Source organism: Mercenaria mercenaria, chromosome 1 (genome assembly GCF_021730395.1).
Source record: "Mercenaria mercenaria strain notata chromosome 1, MADL_Memer_1, whole genome shotgun sequence".
NCBI lineage: Eukaryota > Metazoa > Mollusca > Bivalvia > Venerida > Veneridae > Mercenaria > Mercenaria mercenaria.
This window is the reverse complement of record NC_069361.1, coordinates 58,520,007-58,546,268: the sequence shown is the minus strand read 5'-3', so window position 1 is coordinate 58,546,268 and position 26,262 is coordinate 58,520,007. Positions and strand designations below refer to the sequence as shown.

The window sequence follows — 26,262 nt, the reverse complement described above, 5'->3', positions numbered from 1 at the left end:
CAAACAAGCGTATTGATAGAACCTCATAGGAGAAAAATCATCAGTCTGCTATTGAGACAGTGATTCAGAAGGTTAGATATATAGTAATCAGGGTTTTCCCGGACGCAGGTTTTCTGCGTCCCTGACGCGCTTTTACTGCTTTGAACTCGCATTTTTTAGTGCCTCTGCGTCCACTGGACCCGCAAAATCGGTCACGAAACTCCATTGCACTGAAGCCTCCTTTGCGCAGATACTCATGTAAAATGCGCAGTTTTTTACCACCGGGACCATCCCCGAATCGTGGGTGCTCATTATACACAGGTATAGACGATTTTCCAACTTCAAAACAAGTTTTGTTATCGATGTTCGCCATTTTGGTAAAGGGAAACTACTCTCCGCGCTAACTGTCATCGCTAAAATCTAAAATTGCCGTTATGTTTCGTAAAAGATCGAATGGTTTATTTTTTAATTAAACAAAATTAATTTCATATAAATTTAAAGTATTTTGATGAAAAATATTAATAAATCACAAAAAAATTATGATACTAATTAAGGATCGAGTATTATCTTTAACCGAGATAAAACTGTGAACAACATAATTGACACGAGGTGACACCTTAATTGCCAGTAATTCCTGGCTATTTGATCATAATAAAAAAAATATCACACCTTTTGTAATCGGTCTGAATTAAGAAACTCATGCCATTTTGAAAGATACCATTCCAAAATATTGAATCAACTGCTATCTAAATTAAAAAGATACAATTAAGTTCATTCGTTTTTAGGGTAAATTTTTATAGTAATAATGTCCATTTTCAAGATAAATAATTTGTGGACCCCCAAAAATTATTAGGGACCCTTAAATTAGCAGCCATGGGAGTCCATGGACTCCCAAATAAAAAACCCGAGGGAAAACCCTGGTAATTTATTACAGTATTGTTACATGTTGAGACAGATCTTTTGTGTTATATGCTTTGAATTTATAATGAATAAATGAATGTTAAATGAAGTCAAGCGGGACGCTTGGAAATCGGAGGCGTGGGTAATGTCGCGAAATTGGTCCTTTCGCGCTTTAAGTGCATTTCGGTAAATTGTATCGGTATACAGTAGTCTATGTAAAAGTCAGAGGTATGTCCGTATGCAAGTGACGTCATACGGCCATTTATCCTGTCACTTGCAGTAGTTTCGACCCGATATCAGGGTGCCGTATATCTTTCTTGATATACCGTCAGTTGATCATGTGACCAGTGATATACGGTCAGTTGATCATGTGACCTTATGATCGATATTGTTGTCATAAGAAATTTTGCAACGAAACCATCATCATTGTGTTGGAAATGTCCGAACTAAGAAAATGAGTGGTCAAATAATGAGTTTTTATTCAAAAACGAAGAAGTTATTGCGATTTTGCCGGTAATCACGTCATTATAAAAGTGACGTCATTATGAATATGACGTCATTAAAGCGGTTGTTGCACACGTATTTTTGTAAAATAAATTGCCAAATATCGGAAAATGAAGTAATGACAAGATAAATAGAATAATAGGTTAGTGCCTAAGATGGAGAAAGTTTATCTGGCTCGGCTCCGGACGTTATCCGGTTCGCCTTCGGCTCACCCGATAACCTCCTCCACCTCGCCAGATAAACTTTCTCATCTACGGCACTAACCTATTATTCTCTATATAAATACACACTGCGCATCCAGTTTGGGCAGATCGTCCTGGGAGCTCAAAGAGTGCATATCGAAGAGAAACTGGAGAAATAATTTATAATAAATAAGCCATAATTACAACTGGGACTTTGGTAATAAATAATTTAGGTGAGGCACCCTCATATTTGTAGGGCTGTCATCGATAGAAACGATATCGATGTATCAACGATATTTTTTGTCAATCGATTATCGATTCCCATTTTCAAAAATCGATATTTTACAGAGACAAAAAACTACCCAAATAAACACTCAGACCCTAAAAAACAACTAAAGTTCACAAAATTGTAAATTTGGATAAATGCAAAAAAAAGAGTGAAGGCAAAATAAAAATGAAAGATGTTATTAATTTTTATGTATTTCTTTTATTTTATAAATACAAATACAACACAATCAAACAGAAATAATAAAACTACAAATAGCATTTACAGGAAGGTATATAGTATGCATATGAACAAATAGGTCGTTAATCTACCTTAATAATCAATATATCGATGTATCGTCGATATTTGTCTTCTGATATATCGGTATCGCCGATACGCCTAAGACCCAATCAATGACAGCCCTACATATTTGCAGCTTCGGCTCATCCTTGCTGGGTCCTCTTGATAGCTATATTATTTTAGTGGTCCGGGTCGCAGTATAAGCTGATGGTTTAGGGTTATAGTGCTGAACCTTGGTAGGTCTGAGACAAGGTTTAAAACATAGTTTGAGACAAGGGTTTAAAACAGTGGTTTAGGACAAAATTATTAGGTGTTTGAGACATTTGGGTTGAACTAGTTTTAAGGTTTGGACCTAGGTGGGTTGTGGAAAGGTCAGTCTCTCATACTTGCAGCGTATGCTCATACTTGTGGGGTTTCCGATCCATATACTCATTCTAGGTCGAGTGGTTCGTGACAAGGTATTTAAAACGTACCGTTTAAAACAGCTGGTTAAAGGTCATAAATTTAGGTTGTTTGAAACCAGCTTGGGTACAATAACGACCGCATAGTAAATTGATTATCTGTTTGATTTTTAGTTAATTTATGTTTCAAACAATCATTTACAAATCATTGGTCAAACCAATCAGAAGCAAGGCAGCTTAAGTAAAATTCTTTATACACGTTTTATATTAATCAAAAGCAGATAGCTTGAGAAAAATTATATATTTACAGTTTAATAATTAGTACGCTCGGTACACGTGACAGTTTGTTGTAAATTGAAAAAAATAAATATTGAAAATTGATAGATGATTTCAATTGCCGGCGATCCTTTAGAATTTAGTCTTTTGATATGTACATGTAATTATACATTTCACATTTATCACGCTACCTTAGAATAAATGTTCAAACAAACAATTAGAACCAATCAAGATCATTGACTTAGACAAATTGGCGAAGAAATTAATAAGCAATTAGTTAATTAATTAAAGAGGCACATAGAAGTGCGAAAGAGATGATTACTTAAAATTTTCACTTAAAAAAGGCATAGGAAATGATCAAACGCCATTATGTTCAGTAGAGCCGCATCATTTTATGTACAGTGATACTCTTTGTTTTATCTTTTCTTAACTGTTTGTTTCTTTTCTTTAAAGATTGAATCACTGTATCTTGAATATGTATTGAGTACATTCTAACACAACAAAATTTCCGCCGATATGATATAAGTGCGTAAATACGGCAAATTAACAGGTATTTAACACAAATAAACAATAAATCACAAGAAATGTATTTTATTTAACTAATTTAATGATCCTTATAATCCTTTATAGATACAGTTTACTAAAGACGGCTACCTTTACTTACATGTTTCATATACAATATGTATATAGAGCCGGCTACCTAGCCACTGCCTTATAAAAAACATGGACGTTCGGCCTTCTGCCTACATGATCACAGTAGACACTTTCTTTATCAGTTCTAAAAATAGAAAATACAATGGATTTGTATACAAACAGGATCTCTCCTATTTATTTAATGGGAAGTATTGCTCTACAAAGCAATGCTGTTCATTTCATACAATGCTTAAATATGAATTATTTTTGGGGCTAGCAAACTTGGATTCGGGCTAGTATCTACAGTATACTATTTTCAAAAGGCACTAGCCCGAACGATATGCGGCATAAAACTGTATCTTACAGACATTGAAGAAATTATACGATCAGATTATCATATTTCAAAAACAACAACAATTAACCTTTGTTTCAACGTCAATTTAACTGAACTCAAAATGCAACTAGCTATTCTTTTTTTTTTCAGATGCTGAGACTGAATCTTGATGCGCATAATATTTAAAAAGATAAAATTAAGTCATTATAAATAAAATGTAAATATGTATGGTGAGTGTTTTTTGAAAATTATAAAATATGAATATGTATATACGTAGATTTGAATTAAAAATATTCAAACAGAAAATATTAAAAAAAAACATATATCGTGCATTACGACTATAATGCCGAGGATATCCGCAAGATGGCCGCGCGCATGATGAGCCGTGTTCTGTGTCGGAATCGTGGGTACTTTAATAAAATCCTTGCTAACTTCACATATTGTAGAAGAAAATATACTACTTCCATTCACAGTAAATATTTCAATACAAAACTTGTGTTAAACAGCTACACATTTCATTCCACAAGACATTTATGCGTAAAACAAAGTCAAAATCCGACTCCGAGGTCAAATGATGAAATTAACAAGGAAAAGAATAATCAGTCTGATGACAGAAGTGAGGATCAGAAAAAGGCTAACTCAAAGTATTGGAAGAGAATTGGAATCAGTGTTCTTATTACATGGTTGTCAACAACGTCTGGTTTGCTAGTTTATCAGTGGGGTATGTAGTTTAGAATACAGGCTGACTCGGACCATGGCTGATAAATTTCGGACCAAATTAACTTGGCTTATTCGGCACAAATTGTTTAAGTTTTCCTGACACTAATGTCATGAGTAAAAATAATACTTATGAGTATTAAGTTTAATGTCTGATGCAAAGAACAATTGAAGTCCTTATCTAAATGCATAAATGATGCATTTTAGTTTGTCAAAACTTCTTACTAGTCCAAATAATTAGACGTGAAAAAAGTTGTCATTTGACGTTCAACATTCAATATTCTGACATTTTACATTTTTACTATCAAAGCCTTTTTCGATGTCTAAACGCTAAGTATGAAAGAAGTGTAGCATAAATTCAATTTCTAAAACATTTTAAAGCCGGTAAACTTTGTACCTAGATGGAACAAAAATACCTTTGCTTCAATTCTGCAAGGTTAAAATGATTTACAATCCATTATTAGCCACGAAATGACGCTCCGTCTTTTTGACATCAAATGTTTATTTTGACGTGCCACCATCTTGTTTCAAAATTGAAAGTACCAATTAAATTTGATCGGCGGTAGACGAAAAAATATTTCCCGCCAAATACTTTCATTGTAATTTTGATTTATTTTCATCATAAATATATATTTTCTATTTTGATCCTTATAAATTTAAATGTCTCTTCTGAAAATAGAAAGAATATTGACATTTATAGTTTCTCTGTATGGGATAGAGAAAAGGTAACTTTCGTTCAAGAAATGATTCTAATGTGCAAATCATGTTTACATCCGGAACACCCTCGGTTATTACCGTGCCACTATTCAAAATTTTCAACGGACTGGGATACTGGATTAATTAATCGGATAATTGATAACAAATAAGGTAAAATATAACTTTTATCGCTGCCATAAGGCACATTTATGATTATTTTTCACACTCAAAGTGAAAGTTTCAGTCATTTTTGCCAGAAAGTCGTTAAAAAACCTTCAGATCAAAATTCAGATCTGAAGCGATTTTTGTGCTATACGTTATTTCAGTTCAACGTTAAGACCTGACATAACATGGAAAATAAAAAATGTAAAATATCAATTAAAATGAACTTATAACGTGATATGAGTTATGTCAGGTCTTATATTTAGGACTAAGCTTCTTACCTGTTTGTATGGTGTATATTTTATGTCCTTACTTCAAGTTAAACCTCTATATAAGCTATAATCAACATTATTTTCTGAAAATTGCTTAACCATCCAAAATTTATGGTCATTATTGACTGTAAATAAAAGTTTGTGGTCTGAATCAGCCAAAATATATGGTCGTTACATACTTTTATTCGAAGTATGTGGTCCGAATCAGCCACGGTCCAAATCAGCCACGGTCCGAATCAGCCTATTTCCTGTAGTTTTTATACAAATCCATTGTATTTTTTTATATGAAATTATGCACCTATCAATGTTTTGCTCCAGGGAGGGGCGGTGGGCTGACCTTTGGGAATTTGATATTTTTCCTTTTTCAGAGTCTAAATTTCCACCCTAGAGCAATGGCAATTTGTCAAAATCCCCACAGTTGGAGATTTTTTACATATCAAGTGACCCGGGGGATGGACTATAAAGTATAATTAATATCCATGAACTTTAATATAAGATTATTGCCTTTTCACATACAATCATTACAAGGCAATAAGTCAACCAGTTTCAGTTCAATTTCATTACATTTGTATATTAAAAAATTCACTATGCCTGTATATTAGAAATTGCCTCTGCCTCCTCTGCCATCCATATCTTGATACACCAACTGTGATACATGAAACAGAGGCCGGTCATTTCCTTTTTTTGGAAACTCAGTTAAAATTGGTAATACAGCAGTGATTTTTTTTGCGTATTTTTACTGCCGAATATCGGCACTTTCCCCTCGCCAAAATAGGCCATTTTTCCCCAAAAAATCATCTATTTTTCCCCTAAAAAAGAGATGTTTTTCCCCCTCAAATTATAGTATTTTATTTCCAAAATGTAACAGTATATATTCGGGCGTGAGATCCGCGATATCTAACATGAAACTGGCAGAAATGACATCAGAAACGTCCTTTTTCAAGATCAAAATCGCATCAAGGTTACAGTCGCGAAAACACGTGACAAACAAAACATTGCCGATTTTCAAGAGAAATATGGACTTCAGTTGGTTTAAATATGTTTCATTATGTCAGTTAATCGTTTATGGTAATGAAAAATGACAATATCTATCCTAGTTTTTGGAAAATTGGAGATCAAAATCGCCGCGATTGTACCGAATTTCGGATAGTCGAAATTTCGGACGTTATCAAATTTCAAGGGAATGAAGTAAAAATTGATAAATACAATTATTACAAGTTGTATTGGCGTCTTAATTAATTTTATCACCCAAAAATTTCACGATTTTAAATCCAAAAGTGGTTTTGAAAAAATATAAACTCTTTAAACAAAATTCAGTTAGGAAATGTACAGATTTATATCACTTAGTATGGAAATTAAACATATTTATATTTTTCCCAATTTGGGGAATTATCGCGCTTATTTTCCCAATTCAGCGGGCACAGGCACCTTTATTTTTTCCAAAAAAAATCACTGTACAGAAAGTCAATGACTGTTTAATATATATATACATACATTTAAATATGCATTTAAAGAAGAGCATTGCCTAATGGGGTCAAATGCTAACACTCGGACAGTGTTTGCTCATAAAGGGGTCAACTTTAAGTAGATCAATGTGAAGGTCTTTCCCAAAGGGATATTGTGTCCAAATATCATTAAATCTTTAAATTTTATATTCAGTATGCATCAAACCTGAGTGAGAGGTTATTATAAATAAAATATTTACAAAAAAAAAAATTATGACAACTAATCGTAACTTTTACCAGCTACATGATTGTATAACCTTATACACTGGTAATACACTACATTAGGGCGATTCCAGAATTAACTATATGGGTAGGGGTCGGACGGCAACCGAATTTTGTGGGTCCATCGGAAAACCATAATTATGGGTGGTGGGGTCCATCAGAAAATCATTATTATGGGTGGTTGTCCTCAAAAAAATCATCTTTATGGATGGTGGGTTGATTGTAAAAATATAGAAATATAGGTGGGTGGGTGTTTGATCACCTCTCTTAATTAGTTACGGACATTTTCCTTTCTTTTTAACTACAAGTCTACTGTCATTACTTTACTGACCGTGATACACGGAACGCAATTTTGACATCACCGATCTAAGAAATATGACCTTCTTTATTTCTGTTCATTAAATATTTCATTTTTCTATCTCGTTCCCGTTGAATTTGCAGTCAGTGCCCTTAATCGCCGAAAGTATGTCAATTGACATTTCTTTACGTAATAGAATTGTGTCACTGATTATGTACTATATCTCGCACTTGTGCAGAAGTCAATAAAGTCCGTGAAGACCTATTCTGATATGACTAACAATGCTTTAATCATCACATTTTACAACAATGTTTTGTTGACGTCACATCAACGTGATATTTAGCGCCATGTACGCATCAAGAAATAGCGCTCCCAAATTTCATGAAATATTTTACTTAATAACATGTTTTAAACGAAATGTCACATTGCACAAATGTGTTGATTAATTTACACACATACTGAGTTAGTTATTCGCTTTGGGGAATAATTCGCAATAATTTTCGCCCAAACTGAACTCTGCCGCAAGACGTATTACCGTTTTCGGCCCTGGCGTGTATAAAGAAAGACCTACTATTTACTATTGGCGCCATGCTTGCGTGAAGAAACATTTCCATCATATTTGATATAAATTTTACAATAAAGAACATATTAGAATTGAAATAATTTATAGCAAAACAGTGCTTTATCACTATTTATACACTCGAGTGGTTATATGTCATCCGAAATAATTTCACTTGGGCTGTGCCCTTGTGAAATTATTACACCCGATGTATAACCGCCCATCTGTAAGACAGTGCACTCGACTTTTCTCAGTGCATGACTCTGAATTAGGGCTTTGCCAGTAAAAACTTTATGAAACTTTAACCGAATAATTCTTAGTTAAAAAGGGGCATAACTCTGTCAAAGTTCAAATCAGAGTAATTGGGTTGTTTTTTCTGGTGTAGACTTTGATAGTAAATAACTGTTTTAAGTTCCAAGTCAAAAGCTTTGACAATTACAGAGATATTTGACTTTATCAAAAACTTTAGCGAAAAATTCTAAGTTTAAAAGGGGCATAACTCTGTCATAATTCAAATCAGAGTTTGAGGGGATTGTTTCTCCCGATGTAGACTTTGATAGTAAATAAACTATTTAAGTTACAAGTCAATAGCTTTGATAGTAACAGATGTTGACTTTATCAAAAACTTTAACCAACAGCAATGTCGAAATGTCGAGCTAAAAATCGCAAACTTCAATTTCTTTAAAATACTTGCATGATTTATGTCGAGCATGATAAAAAACAAAGCCATGTGTTCATTTGATTTGCAAGTTGAACTTATCTTTTATTAGTTTCCAGTCATATTTTGACCCCAGATTGCTGCAAATGATAGAAAGAGTGCATTTTTGCACTTTAAAGCACTAATGACAAAGCCAGCATCGTAAAAAGAAAACTTTTTCAAAAAATTTTTTATTTGAAGTAAAAAAAATGTGACTTGCGAAATATTTCATATCTTTTCCTAAATATTACTACATCTTAATTATTTCCATTACGTTGAACAGTATGTGGACAAAAAGATCACAAGTTGTTATTTTCACGTTTAGCCATTTAAAGGCATGACCTCCAGAGTTTTGCTTGAAGTTTGGTCAAGTAGTGAACATTAGAACACCAGTTTTAAATCTGTCTTAAAATGCCAAATCAATAGAGAAAAAAAAAACATGCTCAAGTCGGGAATCAAACCAGAACCGCAATAAAAAAAAATCTGTGGTCTGGACCAATACACCACAGAGGAATTTGCACGTAACGGTTGTTAGATAAATTTAATAAAAGCTTTATGATTAAAGCAGTTTACTAACACTATCCTGATATTTTGAATGGAAAAAAATCACAAAATCAACTACTAGTAATTCTTAGGTGTTTCTATAAAATAATCTGTCAGTAACTAAGTTTTAAAACCTTAAGAAATATAGCAGTAATTTTCTGATATCTATCTTTAGCTCGACTATTCATAGAATAGTAGAGTTATTGGACTCGCCCATGCGTCGGCGTCCGCTTCGGCGTCCGTGTCCCGATTTGGTTAAGTTTTTAGCTCACCAGAGCACAAAGTGCTCAGGGTGAGCTATTGTGATCGCTCACCGTCCGGCGTCCGTCCGTCCGTCGTCTGTCCGTCCGTCCGTCGTCCGTCCGTCCGTCCGTCCACACTTTCCTTTAAACAACATCTCCTCCTAAACCAACAGGCCAATTTTGATGAAACTTCACAGGGATGTTCCTTGGATGGTCTTCTCTAAAAATTGTTCAAAGAATTGAATTCCATGCAGAACTCTGGTTGCCATGGCAACCGAAAGGAAAAACTTTAAAAATCTTCTTCTCAAAAACCAGAAGCCCTAGAGCTTAGATATTTGGTGTGAAGCATTGCCTAGTGGACCTCTACCAAGTTTGTTTAAATCATGACCCCGGGGTCAAATTGACCCCGTCCCAGGGGTCACTTGATTTTACATAGAAAAATCTTAAAAAATCTTCTTCTCGAAAACCAGAAGCCCTAGACCTTAGATATTTGACATGTAGCATTGCCTAATGGACCTCTACTAAAGTTGTTCAAATCATGACCCCGGGTCAAAATTGACCCCGCCCCAGGGGTCACTTGATTTTACATAGGAAAATCTTCAAAAATTTCTAAAAATAAAGCAGAAGGCCTAGGTCTTAGATATTTCACGTGTAGCATTGCCTAGTGGACCTCTACAAAATTTATTCAAATCAGACCCCCGGGTCAAATTGACCCCGTCCCAGGGGTCACTTGATTTTACATAGGAAAACCTTAAAAAATCTTCTTCTCAAAAAGCAGAAGTCCTAGAGCTTAGATATTTGACATGTAGCATTGCCTAGTGGACCTCTACTAAAGTTGTTCAAATCATGACCCCCGGGTCAAAATTGACCCCGCCCTAGGGGTCGCTTGATTTTACATATGAAAATCTTCAAAAATTTTCTTAAAATAAACCAGAAGGCCTAGAGCTTAGATATTTCACGTGTAGCATTGCATAGTGGACCTCTACAACATTTGTTCAAATCATGACCCCAGGGTCAAAATTGACCCCGCCCCGGGGGTCACTTGATTTTACATAGGAAAATCTTCAAAAAATTTCTAAAAATAAACCAGAAGGCCTAGAGCTTAGATATTTGACATGTAGTATTGCCTAGTAGACCTCTACAAAATTTCTTCAAATCATGACCCCGGGGTCAAATTGGCCCCGCCCCATGGTGTTACTTGATTGTACATAGAAAAATCTTCAATATTTTCTAAAAATAAACCAGAAGGCCTAGAGCTTAGATATTCGACATGTAGCATTGCTTAGTGGACCTCTACAAAATTTGTTCAAATCTTGACCCCCTCAGGGTCAAATTGACCCAGCCCCAGGGGTTACTTTATTGTACATAGGGAAATCTTCATAAATTTGCTTAAAATAAACCAGAAGGCCTAGATCTTAGATATTCGATATGTAACATTGCCTAGTCGACTTCTACAAACTTTGTTCAAATCATGACCCCTGGGGTAAAATTGGCCCCGCCCCAGTGGTTACTTGATTGTACATCGGAAAATTTTCCAAAAAATTTCTAAAAATCATCAGTTTGACATTTGAAACATATTACTCTGGTGAGCGATCCAGGGTCATCATGACCCTCTTGTTGTATGTAAGCTGGTATCTCAGCAACTACTTGTGGGAATGGATTGAAACTTCACACACTTGATAAACTGACTTACATTGCACAGGTTCCATAACTCTATTTTGCTTTTTTACAAAATTATGCCCCTTTTTTGACTTAGAATTTTTTGGTTAAGGTTTTGTGTGTAAGCTGGTATCTCAGTAACCACTTGTGGGAATGGATTGAAACTTCACACACTTATTTACTGTGATAAACTGACTTACATTGCACAGGTTCCATAACTCTGTTTTGCTTTTTTACAAACTGATGCCCCTTTTTAGCTCACCTGTCACAAAGTGACAAGGTGAGCTTTTGTGATCGCGCGGTGTCCGTCGTCCGTCCGTCCGTCCGTGCGTCCGTCCGTAAACTTTTGCTTGTGACCACTCTAGAGGTCACATTTTTCATTGGATCTTTATGAAAGTTGGTCAGAATGTTCATCTTGATGATATCTAGGTCAAGTTTGAAACTGGGTCACGTGCCTTCAAAAACTAGGTCAGTAGGTCTAAAAATAGAAAAACCTTGTGACCTCTCTAGAGGCCATATATTTCACAAGATCTTTATGAAAATTGATCAGAATGTTCACCTTGATGATATCTACATCAAGTTCGAAAATGGGTCACGTGCCCTCAAAAACTAGGTCAGTAGGTCTAAAAATAAAAAAAACCTTGTGACCTCTCTAGAGGCCATATATTTCACAAGATCTTCATGAAAATTGGTCAGAACGTTCACCTTGATGACATTTAGGTCAAGTTCGAAACTGGGTCACGTGCCATCAAAAACTAGGTCAGTAGGTCAAATAATAGAAAAACCTTGTGACCTCTCTAAAGGCCATATTTTTCATGGGATCTTCATGAAAGTTTGTCTGAATGCTCATCTTGATGATATCTAGGTCAAGTTCGAAACTGGGTCACGTGCGGTCAAAAACTAGGTCAGTAGGTCAAAAAATAGAAAAACCTTGTGACCTCTCTAAAGGCCATATTTTTCATGGGATCTTCATGAAAGTTTGTCTGAATGCTCATCTTGATGATATCTAGGTCAAGTTCGAAAGTGGGTCACGTGCCTTCAAAAACTAGGTCAGTAGGTCAAATAATAGAAAAACCTTGTGACCTCTCTAGAGGCCATATTTTTCATGAGATCTGTATGAAAGTTGGTCTGAATGTTCATCTTGATGATATCTAGGTCAAGTTCGAAAGTGGATCACGTGCCATCAAAAACTAGGTCAGTAGGTCAAATAATAGAAAAACCTTGTGACCTCTCTAAAGGCCATATTTTTCATTGGATCTGTATGAAAAATGGTCTGAATGTTCATCTTGATGATATCTAGGTCAAGTTCGAAACAGGGTCATGTGCGGACAAAAACTAGGTCAGCAGGTCTAAAAATAGAAAAACCTTGTGACCTCTCTAGAGGCCATACTTGTGAATGGATCTCCATTAAAATTGGTCAGAATGTTCACCTTGATGATATCTAGGTCAAGTTTGAAACTGGGTCACGTGCCTTAAAAAACAAGGTCAGTAGGTCAAATAATAAAAAAACCTTGTGACCTCTCTAGAGGCCATGTTCATCTTGATGATATCTAGGTCAAGTTTGAAACTGGGTCAACTGCGGTCAAAAACTAGGTCAGTAGGTCTAAAATTATTAAAATATTTTGACCTCTCTAGAGGCCATATTTTTCAATGGATCTTCATGAAAATTGATCTGAATGTTCATCTTGATGATATCTAGGTCATTTTCGAAACTGGGTCACGTGTGGTCAAAAACTAGGCCAGTAGGTATAAAAATAGAAAAACCTTGTGACCTCTCTAGAGGCCATATTTTCATGAGATCTTCATGAAAATTAGTGAGAATGTTCACCTTGATGATATCTAGGTCAAGTTCAAAACAGGGTCACGTACCTTCGAAAACTAGGTCAATAGGTCAAATAATAGAAAAACCTTGTGACCTCTGTAGAGACCATATTTTTCAATGGATCTTCGTGAAAATTGGTCAGAATTTTTATCTTGATAATATCTAGGTCAAGTTCAAAACTGGGTCACATGAGCTCAAAAACTAGGTCACTATGTCAAATAATGACATCATACTCAAAACTGGGTCATGTGGGAAGAGGTGAGCGATTCAGGACCATCATGGTCCTCTTGTTTGACTTAGAATTTTTTGGTTAAGGTTTTGTATGTAAGCTGGTATCTCAGTACGAGGCCCTTCCCTAGCCGCATAAGTCGCCGCGTTATCGCGGCGCTTAAAACACGAAATATAGCTTCCCGCAGCACTTAAATATCCCGCGCGTTGCCTCTATTATTAGCGCAGCGTCTTAAATCAGTAAGCGATTTCATCCCCGTGAGATACCTCAGGTATAGTTTATGAATACACAGTGTCGCTAGCTGTTTACCGTGTACTGATAAGGGTTTAAATATGACACATGTTGATGAAAGTCTGTGTTTTCACAAGTTTGCAGTTAATTGGAACAGGAGTGATTGGAATATAATTAGTTAAGGATTATAATTAGACTATGCAAAGAAATTGGATAACAGTTGGCGGCGGCATGCATGGGTAAGTTAATTGTTCTCGAGTAATAATTAGCAGAGAAAGGCAACTGTATTAAAATGACCAGTGATTCTTTGAGTCTGACTGTTTTGAAGTTTGAAATCATTGTTCTGGATGAACTGAAGCAAACTTTTTCGAGGATGTTTAATTACTTGTTTAAGGTGCTATTAATTTCTAAATATTAAACTTTATCTGCTATGATATTTTTGTTTCACTTTGCTTTTGTATCTCTCAAACATGAAAAGACCAAATGATATCAGTGGAATAACAAAATTTAGGGCAGGTTACCTAACCATCGTTCCTGGGAAAGACCAGTTCCAAATAAACTGCCTACTTTCTCACGTAAAGAACCGGGCTAGTAGGTAAAAGGGATGAATGAATTCTCTTCTGCTGTATTTCAAGGAAGTCAATATTTCTATGCTAAATAAACATTGATTTGTTTAGAATCTCTATTTACTGAATATATTTACAGCATCATGTATGGTCCAAAGAATTTTAGAAGAAAAAAAAACAAGAAACTTATCAACAACAAAAAAGTTATGATTCATTTTGTCAAGTCATTGAAACATGTCATTGTAACTTATGTTTCATTTCAGGCTCTTTCATCACACTTCTCCCTTGAAGAAGACTGCGCGGTTATTGAATGGGCACAGGCGAAAGCCACCCTTACCACAGATGAACACTTTGAGCACAATGGAGTGGATTATTGGTAATCTGTCCGAGTCTCACCCAAACCTGACTCAAAGAATCACTGGTCATTTTAATACAGTTGCCTTTCTCTGCTAATTATTACTCGGGAACAATTAACTTACCCATGCATGCCGCCGCCAACTGTTATCCAATTTCTTTGCACAGACTTAACTAATTATATTCCAATCACTCCTGTTCCAGTTAACCGCAAACTTGTGAAAACACAGACTTTCATCAACACGTGTCATATTTAAACCCTTATCACTACAAGGTAAACAGCTAGCTACACTGTGTATTCATAAACTATACCTGAGGTATCTCACGGGGATGAAATCGCTTACTGATTTAAGACGCTGCGCTAATAATTGAGGCACCGCGCGGGATATTTAAGCGCTGCGGGAAGCTATATTTCGTGTTTTAAGCGCCGGGGTAATGTGGCACCTTATGCGGCTGGGGAAGGACCTGGTGCCTTCCGACCCCCTCCCTCGTCAGAAATATTTGTCAGGGTGGGGTGGGATGGGGTGGGGGGCAACAGTCTAGAACGCTGATAGCGGGTAGGTATTTGAGGGGGCCTCTGCCCATATAAAGGGAGGGGTTCAGGAGGGTCTCTCCCCTGGAAATTTTTTGAAATATAGGTACGTTATGGTGGGCTCTGGTGGATTTTGAGGTAATGGAAGGGTTATCTAGACAGCATGATAACTTTTGACTGTCGCTGTCTCTGTCACAGGGATGGCAACTATAAAATATCAGATCATAAAATAAGTCATCCCAATAAGCCAAATGAGTAAGGCTAGTTTAAGAGATGTCATTTGAAGCCTCCCTGCTTGTAGCCATGACTTTAAACAATTGCAAAAACATTTTATAGCCAAGAGTGCCAGAATTAGTAGCCTCTTTTTCATTTGATAGTTTAACCATCCAATTTGCTCTTGAACATGTACATCCTAATATCACATTGAATCAAAAATAGTTTTTAATCTTCTCATAAAAGTATTTTAGCCATTTTTCAAGAACAACTTCAAAGCAAAAGTAATTGCTCAAATGTATGAAATTATCCCTTTAATAGTTTGCAATTTTTGAATTGAATTTGAATTTATCCCTTTAGTGGGCATTGTTCACTACTTAGATGTTTTTAAAACATTAATATTTAGCTCTTTATTTTTGACCTTTGTTTTTCAAAATTTATATAAGGTCATTTATCAAAACAGAGTTGTATTATTTTGTTTTATGACTTCTGAAAAACTTTTTAAATGCTTAAAATTTCATTATATATATATTTCAATTTTTGTTCCATTCCATATTTATTAAAGTATAGCGAAAATACTGCCTAAAGGTATTATTAGCACTTTGTTTTAAAGCCCTTGGGTGGGGCTTTTAAAAATTCACCCCAGTGTATCATTGCTTTACATTGGGCATGTGAAAGAACCAAACAAACCGCTTTAGTTCAGTTGTATCTCAAAGATTCCTGACTGAAATTTTACGAAGGCAACGACTGAAATGTTACGAACGCGTAGATTTATTTAACACATTTCACGGAACGCATAGATTTATTCAACACATTTCATGATCGTGCATTTTTAGCTCACCTGTCACAAAGTGACAAGGTGAGCTTTTGTGATCATGCGGTGTCCGTCGTCCGTCGTCCGTCCGTAAACTTTTGCTTGTGACCACTCTAGAGGTCACATTTTTTGTGGGATCTTTATGAAAGTTGGTCAGAAGGTTTATCTTGATGATATCTAGGTCAAGTTTGAAACTGGGTCACATGCCGTAAAAAACTAGGTCAGTAGGTCTAAAAATAGAAAAACCTTGTGACCTCTCTAGAGGCCATATATTTCACAAGATCTTCATAAAAATTGGTCAGAACGTTCACCTTGATGATATCTAGGGCAAGTTTGAAACTGGGTCATGTGCCGTCAAAAACTAGGTCAGTAGGTCAAATAATAGAAAAACCTTGTGACCTCTCTAAAGGCCATATTTTTCATGGGATCTGTATGAAAGTTGGTCTGAATGTTCATCTTGATGATATCTAGGTCAGGTTCGAAACTGGGTCACGTGCGGTCAAAACTAGGTCAGTAGGTCTAAAAATAGAAAAACCTTGTGACCTCTCTAGAGGCCATATATTTCATGAGATCTTCATGAAAATTGGTCAGAATGTTCACCTGGATGATATCTAGGTCAAGTTCGAAAGTGGGTCACGAGCGGTCAAAAACTAGGTCAGTAGGTCAAATAATAGAAAAACCTTGTGACCTCTCTAGAGGCCATATTTTTCATGGGATCTGTATGAAAGTTGGTCTGAATGTTCATCTTGATGATATCTAGATCAAGTTCAAAGTGGGTCACGTGCCATCAAAAACTAGGTCAGAAGGTCAAATAATATAAAAACCTTGTGTCCTCTCTAAAGGCCATATTTTTCATGGGATCTGTATGAAAGTTGGTCTGAATGTTCATCTTGATGATATCTAGGTCAAGTTCGAAACAGGGTCATGTGCGGTCAAAAACTAGGTCAGTAGCTCTAAAAATAGAAAAACCTTGTGACCTCTCTAGAGGCCATACTTTTGAATGGATTTCCATAAAAATTGGTCAGAATGTTCATCATGATGATATCTAGGTCAAATTCGAAAGTGGGTCACGTGCCATCAAAAAGTAGGTCAGTAGGTGAAATAATGAAAAAACGTGACCTCTCTAGAGGCCACATTTTTCATGGGATCTGCATGAAAGTTGATCTGAATGTTTATCTTGATGATATATAGGTCAAGTTTGAAACTGGGTCAACTGCGATCAAAAACTAGGTCAGTAGTTCTTGAAATTGAAAAACCTTGTGACCTCTCTAGAGGCCATACCCTTGAATGGATCTTCATGAAAATTGGTCAGAATGTTCACCTTGATGATATCTAGGTCAAGTTTGAAACTGGGTCACGTGCCTTAAAAAACTAGGTCAGTAGGTCAAATAATAAAAAAACCTTGTGACCTCTCTAGAGGCCATACTTTCCATGGGATCTGTATGAAAGTTGGTCTGAATGTTCATCTTGATGATATCTAGGTCAAGTTTGAAACTGGGTCAACTGCGGTCAAAAACAAGGTCAGTAGGTCTAAAATTAGAAAAACCTTGTGACCTCTCTAGAGGTCATATTTTTCAATGGATCTTCATGAAAATTGGTCAGAATTTTTATCTTGGTAATATCTAGGTCAAGTTCAAAACTGGGTCACATGAGCTCAAAAACTAGGTCACTATGTCAAAAAATAGAAAAAACAACATCATACTCAAAACTGGGTCATGTGGGAAGAGGTGAGCGATTCAGGACCATCATGGTCCTCTTGTTAATTCTTTGCGAGCGCTTCGACTTAACAATATTTCCAGATTTTTTTTCGTTCTCCTGATCGACCATTACCGACAAAGCGCAAAATGCATCAAGAAATTGGGCAGAGCTTAAGACGAAGCGCGCAGCTAATATTTCGTTTCATTTGCTCTCGTACAAGTAGGCGGGGCGAAGTTTGGCGAATCAGATTAACTGATAATCATTCTTGCATAAAGGAACACTCTAGCAACTCTACACGAAGTTTTAAATTATGCCCCGCGAACTTTTAAATTATGCCCAGAGGTGTAATTCGATATTGACAGGTTGGCATATTGTCTTGGCGTATTGTTTTTGTGTATAACTAAATATCAGATTATCTATCGAGAGAAGCTTTCTTCAAAGTGTTTCAATTCGTACTAGATATTTTTCGTCTCGTGCTAATTCGTAAGCACAACCAATTTTCGTTCCAAAAATCGATAAAAAGTCATAGGGTTGGCGGTAAAAAAATAGGGTTGGTCGGGTTACCTGAACCACACGTATTTTTAGCTCACCTGTCACAAAGTGACAAGGTGAGCTTTTGTGATCGCGCGGCGTCCGTCGTCCGTCCGTCCGTGCGTCCGTGCGTAAACTTTTGCTTGTGACCACTCTAGAGGTCACAATTTTCATGGGATCTTTATGAAAGTTGGTCAGAATGTTCACCTTGATGATATCTAGGTCAAGTTCGAAACTGGGTCACGTGCCTTCAAAAACTAGGTCAGTAGGTCTAAAAATAGAAAAACCTTGTGACCTCTCTAGAGGCCATATATTTCACAAGATCTTCATGAAAATTGATCAGAATGTTCACCTTGATGATATCTAGGTCAAGTTCGAAACTGGGTCACGTGCCGTCAAAAACTAGGTCAGTAGGTCTAAAAATAGAAAAACCTTGTGACCTCTCTAGAGGCCGTACTTTTCAATGGATCTTCATGAAAATTGGTCAGAACGTTCAACTTGATGATATCTAGGTCAAGTTCGAAAGTGGGTCACGTGCCATCAAAAACTAGGTCAGTAGGTCTAAAAATAGAAAAACCTTGTGACCTCTCTAGAGGCCGTACTTTTCAATGGATCTTCATAAAAATTGGTCAGAATGTTCACCTTGATGATATCTAGGTCAAGTTCGATACTGGGTCATGTGCCTTCAAAAACTAGGTCAGTAGGTCAAATAATAGAAAAACCTTGTGACCTCTCTAGAGGCCATATTTTTCATGGGATCTGTATGAAAGTTGGTCTGAATGTTCATCTTGATGATATCTAGGTCAAGTTCGAAACTGGGTCAACTGCGGTCAAAAACTAGGTCAGTAGGTCAAATAATAGAAAAACCTTGTGACCTCTCTAGAGGCCATATTTTTCATGGGATCTGTATGAAAGTTAGTTTGAATGTTCATCTTGATGATATCTAGGTCAAGTTCGAAACTGGGTCAACTGCGGTCTAAAACTAGGTCAGTAGGTCTAAAAATAGAAAAACCTTGTGACCTCTCTAGGCGCTGTACTTTTCAATGGATCTTCATGAAAATTGATCAGAATGTTCAGTTTGATGATATCTAGGTCAGGTTCGAAACTGGGTCACATGCTGTCAAAAACTAGGTCAGTAGATCAAATAATAGAAAAACCGTGTGACCTCTCTAGAGGCCATTTTTTTGATGGGATCTGTATGAAAGTTGGTCTGAATGTTCATCTTGATGATATCTAGGTCAAGTTCGAAACTGGGTCAACTGCAGTCAAAAACTAGGTCAGTAGGTCTAAAAATAGAAAAACCTTGTGACCTCTCTAGAGGCCATATTTTTCAATGAATCTTCATGAAAATTGGTCAGAATGTTCATCTTGATGATATCTAGGTCAAGTTCGAAACTGGGTCACGTGTAGTCATAAACTAGGTCAGTAGGTCAAATAATAAAAAAACCTTGTGACCTCTCTAGAGGCCATATTTCTCATGGGATCTGTATGAAAGTTGGTCTTAATATTCATCTTGATGATATCTAGGTCAAGTTCGAAACTGGGTTAACTGCGGTCAAAAACTAGGTCAGTAGGTCTAAAAATATAAAAACCTTTTGACCACTTTAGAGGCCATATTTTTCAATGGATCTTCATGAAAATTTGTCTGAATGTTCACCTTGATGATATCTACATAAAATTTGAAACTGGGTCACGTGTGGTCAAAACTAGGTCAGTAGGTATAAAAATAGAAAAACCTTGTGACCTCTCAAGAGGCCATACTCTTCATGAGATCTTCATGAAAATTGGTGAGAATGTTCACCTTGATAATATCTATGTCAAGTTCAAAACTGGGTCATGTGCCTTCAAAAACTAGTTCATTAGGTCAAATAAAAGAAAAAACCTTGTGACCTCTCTAGAAGCCATATTTTTCAATGGATCTTCATGAAAATTGGGTCATGTGGAGAAGGTGAGCGATTCAGGACCATCATGGTCCTCTTGTTTTTTTTTGGCCTAAAGTCCCGTGTAAGCCCGCCGCTCCCCCACCCCCCACGGGGGAAAACATTGATAGGTGCATTTGGTGCTACCTAAAAGGCAGAGCTCCCATGAAATCACTAGTGCCCCATAAAAAAGTAAAGGAGTGGTGTTATTGCAGTGGCTGCAAATATCTGGAATTATCATTTTGCAAAAGTTTGGGCCAAAGAGGAGCCACTGGAGCTAACATTGGTGCCAAAGGAAGATGGGAAATGAAAGTTCATTTTACCCAAGAATAAATAATTATTATGGATCCATCCATTTTAGGAAGTTTATGTTCTATTAGATCTATTACAGTTAATTGTGTTATTTGAACAACTTCTTATCTTGAACTGCATGATGGATCTTCATCAAACTTGGTATGTAGCATAATTATATGGTCCTCTCCCAAGTTGATTCAAATGGGGGCACTTGGGGGCCGCTTGAGCTAAAAATAGAAATACTTTTAAAAATCTTCTTTTAATTTAAATAAAAAAAAAAAAGCACTTTTCTTTTTAAATCTAATACTTTGTCACAAGCAAGATCTAATTAGGTCAAAGTTGGGTGAGCGACTTAGGACCACTTGGGCCTCTTGTTTTTTTTTCTAAAATTTTCACTGGAAGAATTGATGCCAGTCATTGATAAGAATATGATAAACACATAAGACTGATTGATGACGAAATGTTTGAATATTTGTTCTGAAGGTTGAACGAATATTCAAATAACAAAAATGCTATTTGTTGCCATCCCAAATTTGAACATATGAGGCAGAAGTAAATAAGGTTTAAACAATTGTTAGTTCTGGTGTTTATAACAAGCATAATGTCGTCATAGGGTCACATCGAAAATTGAACAGCTAGTAAGTCCGACAGAGATTTTTGCAAAAACCAAACGAAAATTTTAAATAAATGAAATAGAAATCTTTTCAGTCTTTAAAGCTTTAGTCTTCAAAAAAAACAGGAATTAAGTCTGTTAATTTTGATCATTCTTGGACATTACAGAGATTAGAATCACCCTTTTTGGTCCAAAAGGTCAGATAAAATGGGTACAACTGTCAAATAAGAAGCCAAACTTTAAAAAATATTCAAATTTCAATTATTTTTGCACGAAAACTTCTTTCTGCATCATTTACAACAAATTTGTGACCATTAACATTACATGTGATGGCTTCTGACAAAAGTTGTGTTTTAGCTCTAATTATGTCTCCCACCACACAGTGGTGTGGGAGACATATTGATTTACTCAAGTGTGTCTGTGTCTGTGTGTGTGTGTGTGTCTGTCACAAAGCTTGTCCGCACTCTAAGTCAAACATTTCTCATCTGATTTTCACCAAACTTCAACAAAATGTGTTTGACCATAAGACCTCGGCCAAGTTTGAAAACTAGCCAAATCGGTCTAGGCGTCTTGGAGTTATGGCCCTTGAATTACCAAAAATCGGTCTTTTTACTCTTGTCCGCACTCTAATTCGAATATTTCTCATCCAATCTTCACCAAACTTGAACAAAATGTGTTTGACCATGAGACCTCGGCCAAGTTCGATAACTAGCCAAATTGGTCGAGGCATTTTGGAGTTACGACCCTTGAATTATCGAAAAATTGGCCTTTTTACTCATGTCCACACTCTTACTCAAACATTCCTCATCCGAACTTCACCAAACTTGAACAAAATGTGTTTGACCTTGAAACCTCGGCCAAGTTCGATAACTAGCCAAATCGGTCCAGGCATTTTGGAGTTACGGCCCTTGAATTATCGAAAAATTGGCCTTTTTACTCTTGTCCGCACTCTAAGTCGAACATTTCTCATCCGATCTTCACCAAACTTGAACAAAATGTGTTTGACCATGAGACCTCAGCCAAGTTCGATAACTAGCCAAATCGGTCCAGGCATTTTAGAGTTACGGCCCTTGAATTACCGAAATAATCCGTCTGTTTACTCTTGTCCGCTCTCTAAGTCGAACATTTCTCATCCAATCTTCACCAAACTTGAACAAAATGTGTTTGGCCATAAGACCTTACCCAAGTTCGATAACTAGCCAAATCCGCCCAGGCACTTTTGATTAATGGCCCTTGAATTACAGATTGGATCCACTCATCCAGACCATCTAATTGGATCCACTCGTCTAAAACATCTAGAGAAACTAACATTTTTCAGAGGGGCAGTTGTGGGAGACATGCGCTTTTCTCAAAAGCATCTCTAGTATTGGTTAAGAGACAACCTATTATTTTCCCATAGACTTACATTATAACATTATGGTGTGTACGGCCTTCAATGAATCAAAACATGTATATCTTATTTCATGTTTTTCAAGAACTATCTTAGTTACCAAAATATCGGACAAAAACATATGAATAGTGATACTTTATTTAAGTAATTTTGACCCCCTGTTTACATCATTTGCATGGTGGGAGAAATTCATTTGATAAAACTTTTTTTTCAATATACATAACATGTAGCAAATATTGTCAAAATGTATGATAAACTACTGTAAATGCAGTAAAAAATCTCTATTTTGAAAACAATAATCACTTCTTGGGTTTGTTTTCATGACTATGCATAGTACGGACAGACATTACCTTATTCCCAGGTACACACTTACCTCATTCCCAGTAAGTTCCCTGTACTTTCTGAATTGGTGGTCTCTGACCTTGAGATGGATGAACAAGTGCGTAAGAAAACTTCTTTGTAAAAAACACTTCTGCAGTAGTAAAATCTGACCTTCCCTGAGCCTCCATGCCGGACCTAGCCATTTTTTGTTGGACAGGTCGGACTGATATTAAATAATTGCCCTGTTTAATTCTCACTTTGCAGGAAGACCATTTGAAGATGCTGATGGCAATCCAGTAAGTGACTTGTGTTGTTTTGTACCAGTATAATCTTGTATATTTTGTATCTTGTATGCAATAGGTAGAGCTATTGCACTTATCTGTGGAAACTACCTCCTAATATTGGGGTCCCACTAATGTTTTCGAAGATAAGGCCTTAAAATGCTGCATTCTGATTGATTAAGAAGGCATTTACTCTTAGTTTATGTGTAAGGCAGCTGAAATGGTTGATATTGACTGACATTGTGTACTAGGCCATGGTTCACATTCATGCACAAACAATATGGACATAGTTGTAAACAAGGGAAAGTTTACCAAGTCTTTGAGTATCATTCATGTTTATACTTTTTCTTTATATATATCAAAGTGTTTTTAGCTCACCTGAGCCAAAAGCTCATGGTGAGCTTTTTTGACCGCTCAGTGTCCGTCGTGCGTCGTGTGTCTGTCAACATTTTCTAAAACAATCTTCTTCTTGAAAACCACTGGGCAGAATTACACCAAACTTCACAGGAGTGATCCTTGGGTGGTCCCCTTTCAAAATTGTTCAAAGAATTAAATTTCATGCAGAACTCTGGTTGCCATGGCAACCGAAAGGAAAAACTTTAAAAATCTTCTTGTCCAAAACCGCAAGGCCTACAAGCTTGATATTTGGCATGTGACATCATCTTATGGTCCACTACCAAGATTGTTCAAATTTTGCCCCTGGGGTGACAAGAGGCCCCGCCTTGGGGGTCACAAATTTTACATAGACTTATATAGTAAAAAACGTTAAAAATCATCTTGTCTAAAACCACACGACCTAGGCCTTTGATATTTTGTTTGTAGCATTGCCTTGTGGTCCTCTACCAAAATTGTTCAAATTATGCCCCTGGGATGAAAAGAAGCCCTGCCCTGGGGGGTCTCAGGTATTACATAGACTTATATAGGAAAAAAAACTTTAAAAATCTTGCCTGAAACTGCAAGGCCTAGGCTTTTGATATTAAGTATGTTGCCTTTCCTAGTGTTTCTCTGCAAAAATTGTTTAAATTATGTCCCTAGGGTGAAAAGAGGCCCTGCCTAGGGGTACCAAGTTTAAAATAGACTTACATAGGAAAAAAAATAAAGATCTTCTTGTCTGAAAGTTCAAGGCCTAGGCCTTTGATATTTGGTATGTAGCATTGCCTGGTGGATCTCAAACAAGTTTGTTCAAATTATGCCCCTTGGGTTAAAAGAGGCCCGCCCTGGGGGGCACGTGTTATAATTATGAGTTATATAGGAAAAAATACTTCAAAAATTATCAGATCATATTTCGTAGACTGTTTAATTATAATTACCTGATGATCCCAAGTGATTAGGGATCACTTGACTGTGACCTTGACCTACTGACCTACTTTCTTGTTTTTAGCTCACCTGTCACAAAGTGACAAGGTGAGCTTTTGTGATCACGTGGCGTCCGTCGTCCGTCCGTCTGTCCGTAAACTTTTGCTTGTGACCACTCTAGAGGTCACATTTTTCATGGGATCTTTATGAAAGTTGGTCAGAATGTTCATCTTGATGATATCTAGGTCAAGTTCGAAACTGGGTCACGTGCCATCAAAAAGTAGGTCAGGTCAAATAATGTAAAAACGTTGTGACCTCTCTAGAGGCCATATTTTTCATGGGATCTGTATGAAAGTTGGTCTGAATGTTTATCTTGATGATATCTAGGTCAAGTTTGAAACTGGGTCAACTGCGATAAAAAGATAGGTCAGTTGGTCTTGAAATAGAAAAACCTTGTGACCTCTCTAGAGGCCATACCCTTGAATGGATCTTCAAGAAAATTGGTCAGAATGTTCACCTTGATGATATCTAGGTCAAGTTTGAAACTGGGTCACGTGCCTTAAAAAACTAGGTCAATAGGTCAGATAATAGAAAAACCTTTTGACCTCTCTAGAGACCATATTTTTCAATGGATCTTCATGATAATTGGTCAGAATTTTTATCTTGATAATATCTAGGTCAAGTTCAAAACTGGGTCACATTAGCTCAAAAACTAGGTCACTATGTCAAATAATAGAAAAAACGACGTCATTCTCAAAACTGGATCATGTGGGAAAAGGTGAGCGATTCAGGACCATCATGGTCCTCTTGTTAATATTTTAGCATCAGCTTGCCATTTGAAACATGTGGCGAATATTACTCTTGTGATGGTTCTTTTGACCACAGCTGCACTTAAATTTCCCCAAAAGTATAAATTTTTAAACAGTCGGGTCACGATAATACGTGATATTTGGCATCTAAGCACACTATTGAAGTACAGTTTTGTCAACAAGTTTTTGATTCTTTATTCAGTAAATACTAACTTATTAATAATAAATTCTTATGTGTTTTAGAAGGTTTCTACCTATGCTTATGGCAGTATGCAAGCAAATTTATTTGTTGATTTTTTAGCTTGCCCGTTTTGACCATGTTACTAAAAATTGAAACAAGACTAGGTTTCCTGATCTTTTTAGACATTTACTAGATCTATGCCAAAATTGTCTTGTTAAAAAATATTATTAAAAATATCTGGCCTGTAATATTTCAACACATTCAGGTTCTTTCCAAATTCTGGAAATTCGAAAAACTTTGAGATATTCTCACTTCGAAATACTTGCATTTCGGGAATAAAAACAGATAGATCTCCTAGATTCTGATTAATCGTCCACAGTCGAGTCAGTTTATAATTTTTTTTTCACAGATAATTAAATTAGCAATAATTATAGAAGGCAATTTAGGTTTTCATCAGGAAACTGCCTGTACAAATATTGGTTTTATTGTCGTCTGCCGAATTGAGTTGAAGAAAATTTGTGTTGGCATTTGAAAACGTTCTCAAAAAGAAGCTTGCTAGTTCAATCTGATTGATAGCATCTTCTTAAATGCTAGATTAGTAAGATTGTTTTCAATCAAAGTTATAATCTTTTGGTTATAATCGGTTTTATTGTCATCTGCATCCTACCGCCTTAGGCATTTTTATCGGCATAGTTGACTGTTTGGAATACACTAGGTAATAAACAGTCCACTTCATTGATTTTCTACACTAGCTGACTGCGGGTTACTGCTACATTTGGCATAATTATGTAAGCAGTATTAAATAAAATAATCGCCAGTTCC

At 36.3% G+C, this 26,262-nt stretch overlaps 2 protein-coding genes across 4 annotated transcripts in view; one reads left to right on the top strand and one right to left on the bottom strand.

Moving 5' to 3' along the window:
* The window catches only part of LOC123536425 (uncharacterized), a 219,690-nt gene extending 215,750 nt beyond the window's left edge, over positions 1-3,940 (bottom strand). The window contains exons 1-2 of the mRNA XM_053548923.1: positions 3,863-3,940; positions 3,555-3,585 (exon numbers count right to left, since the gene is read on the bottom strand). The gene's annotated coding sequence lies outside the window, so the exon portion shown is untranslated. The remainder of the gene's footprint in view (positions 1-3,554; positions 3,586-3,862) is intronic.
* A 186-nt stretch (positions 3,941-4,126) lies between these two features.
* The window catches only part of LOC123536435 (mitochondrial import inner membrane translocase subunit TIM50-C-like), a 164,039-nt gene continuing 141,903 nt past the window's right edge, over positions 4,127-26,262 (top strand). Inside the window, exons 1-3 of one of the 3 annotated variants that reach the window (XM_053548913.1) lie at positions 4,317-4,495; positions 14,458-14,570; positions 23,138-23,169. In XM_053548913.1, coding sequence (XP_053404888.1) covers positions 4,455-4,495; positions 14,458-14,570; positions 23,138-23,169 — 186 coding nt within the window. In that variant the 5' untranslated portion in view covers positions 4,317-4,454. Of the gene's footprint in view, positions 4,496-14,457; positions 14,571-23,137; positions 23,170-26,262 lie in introns of all 3 variants that reach the window. The other 2 variants (XM_045319631.2, XM_045319638.2) reach the window with 2 other exon arrangements.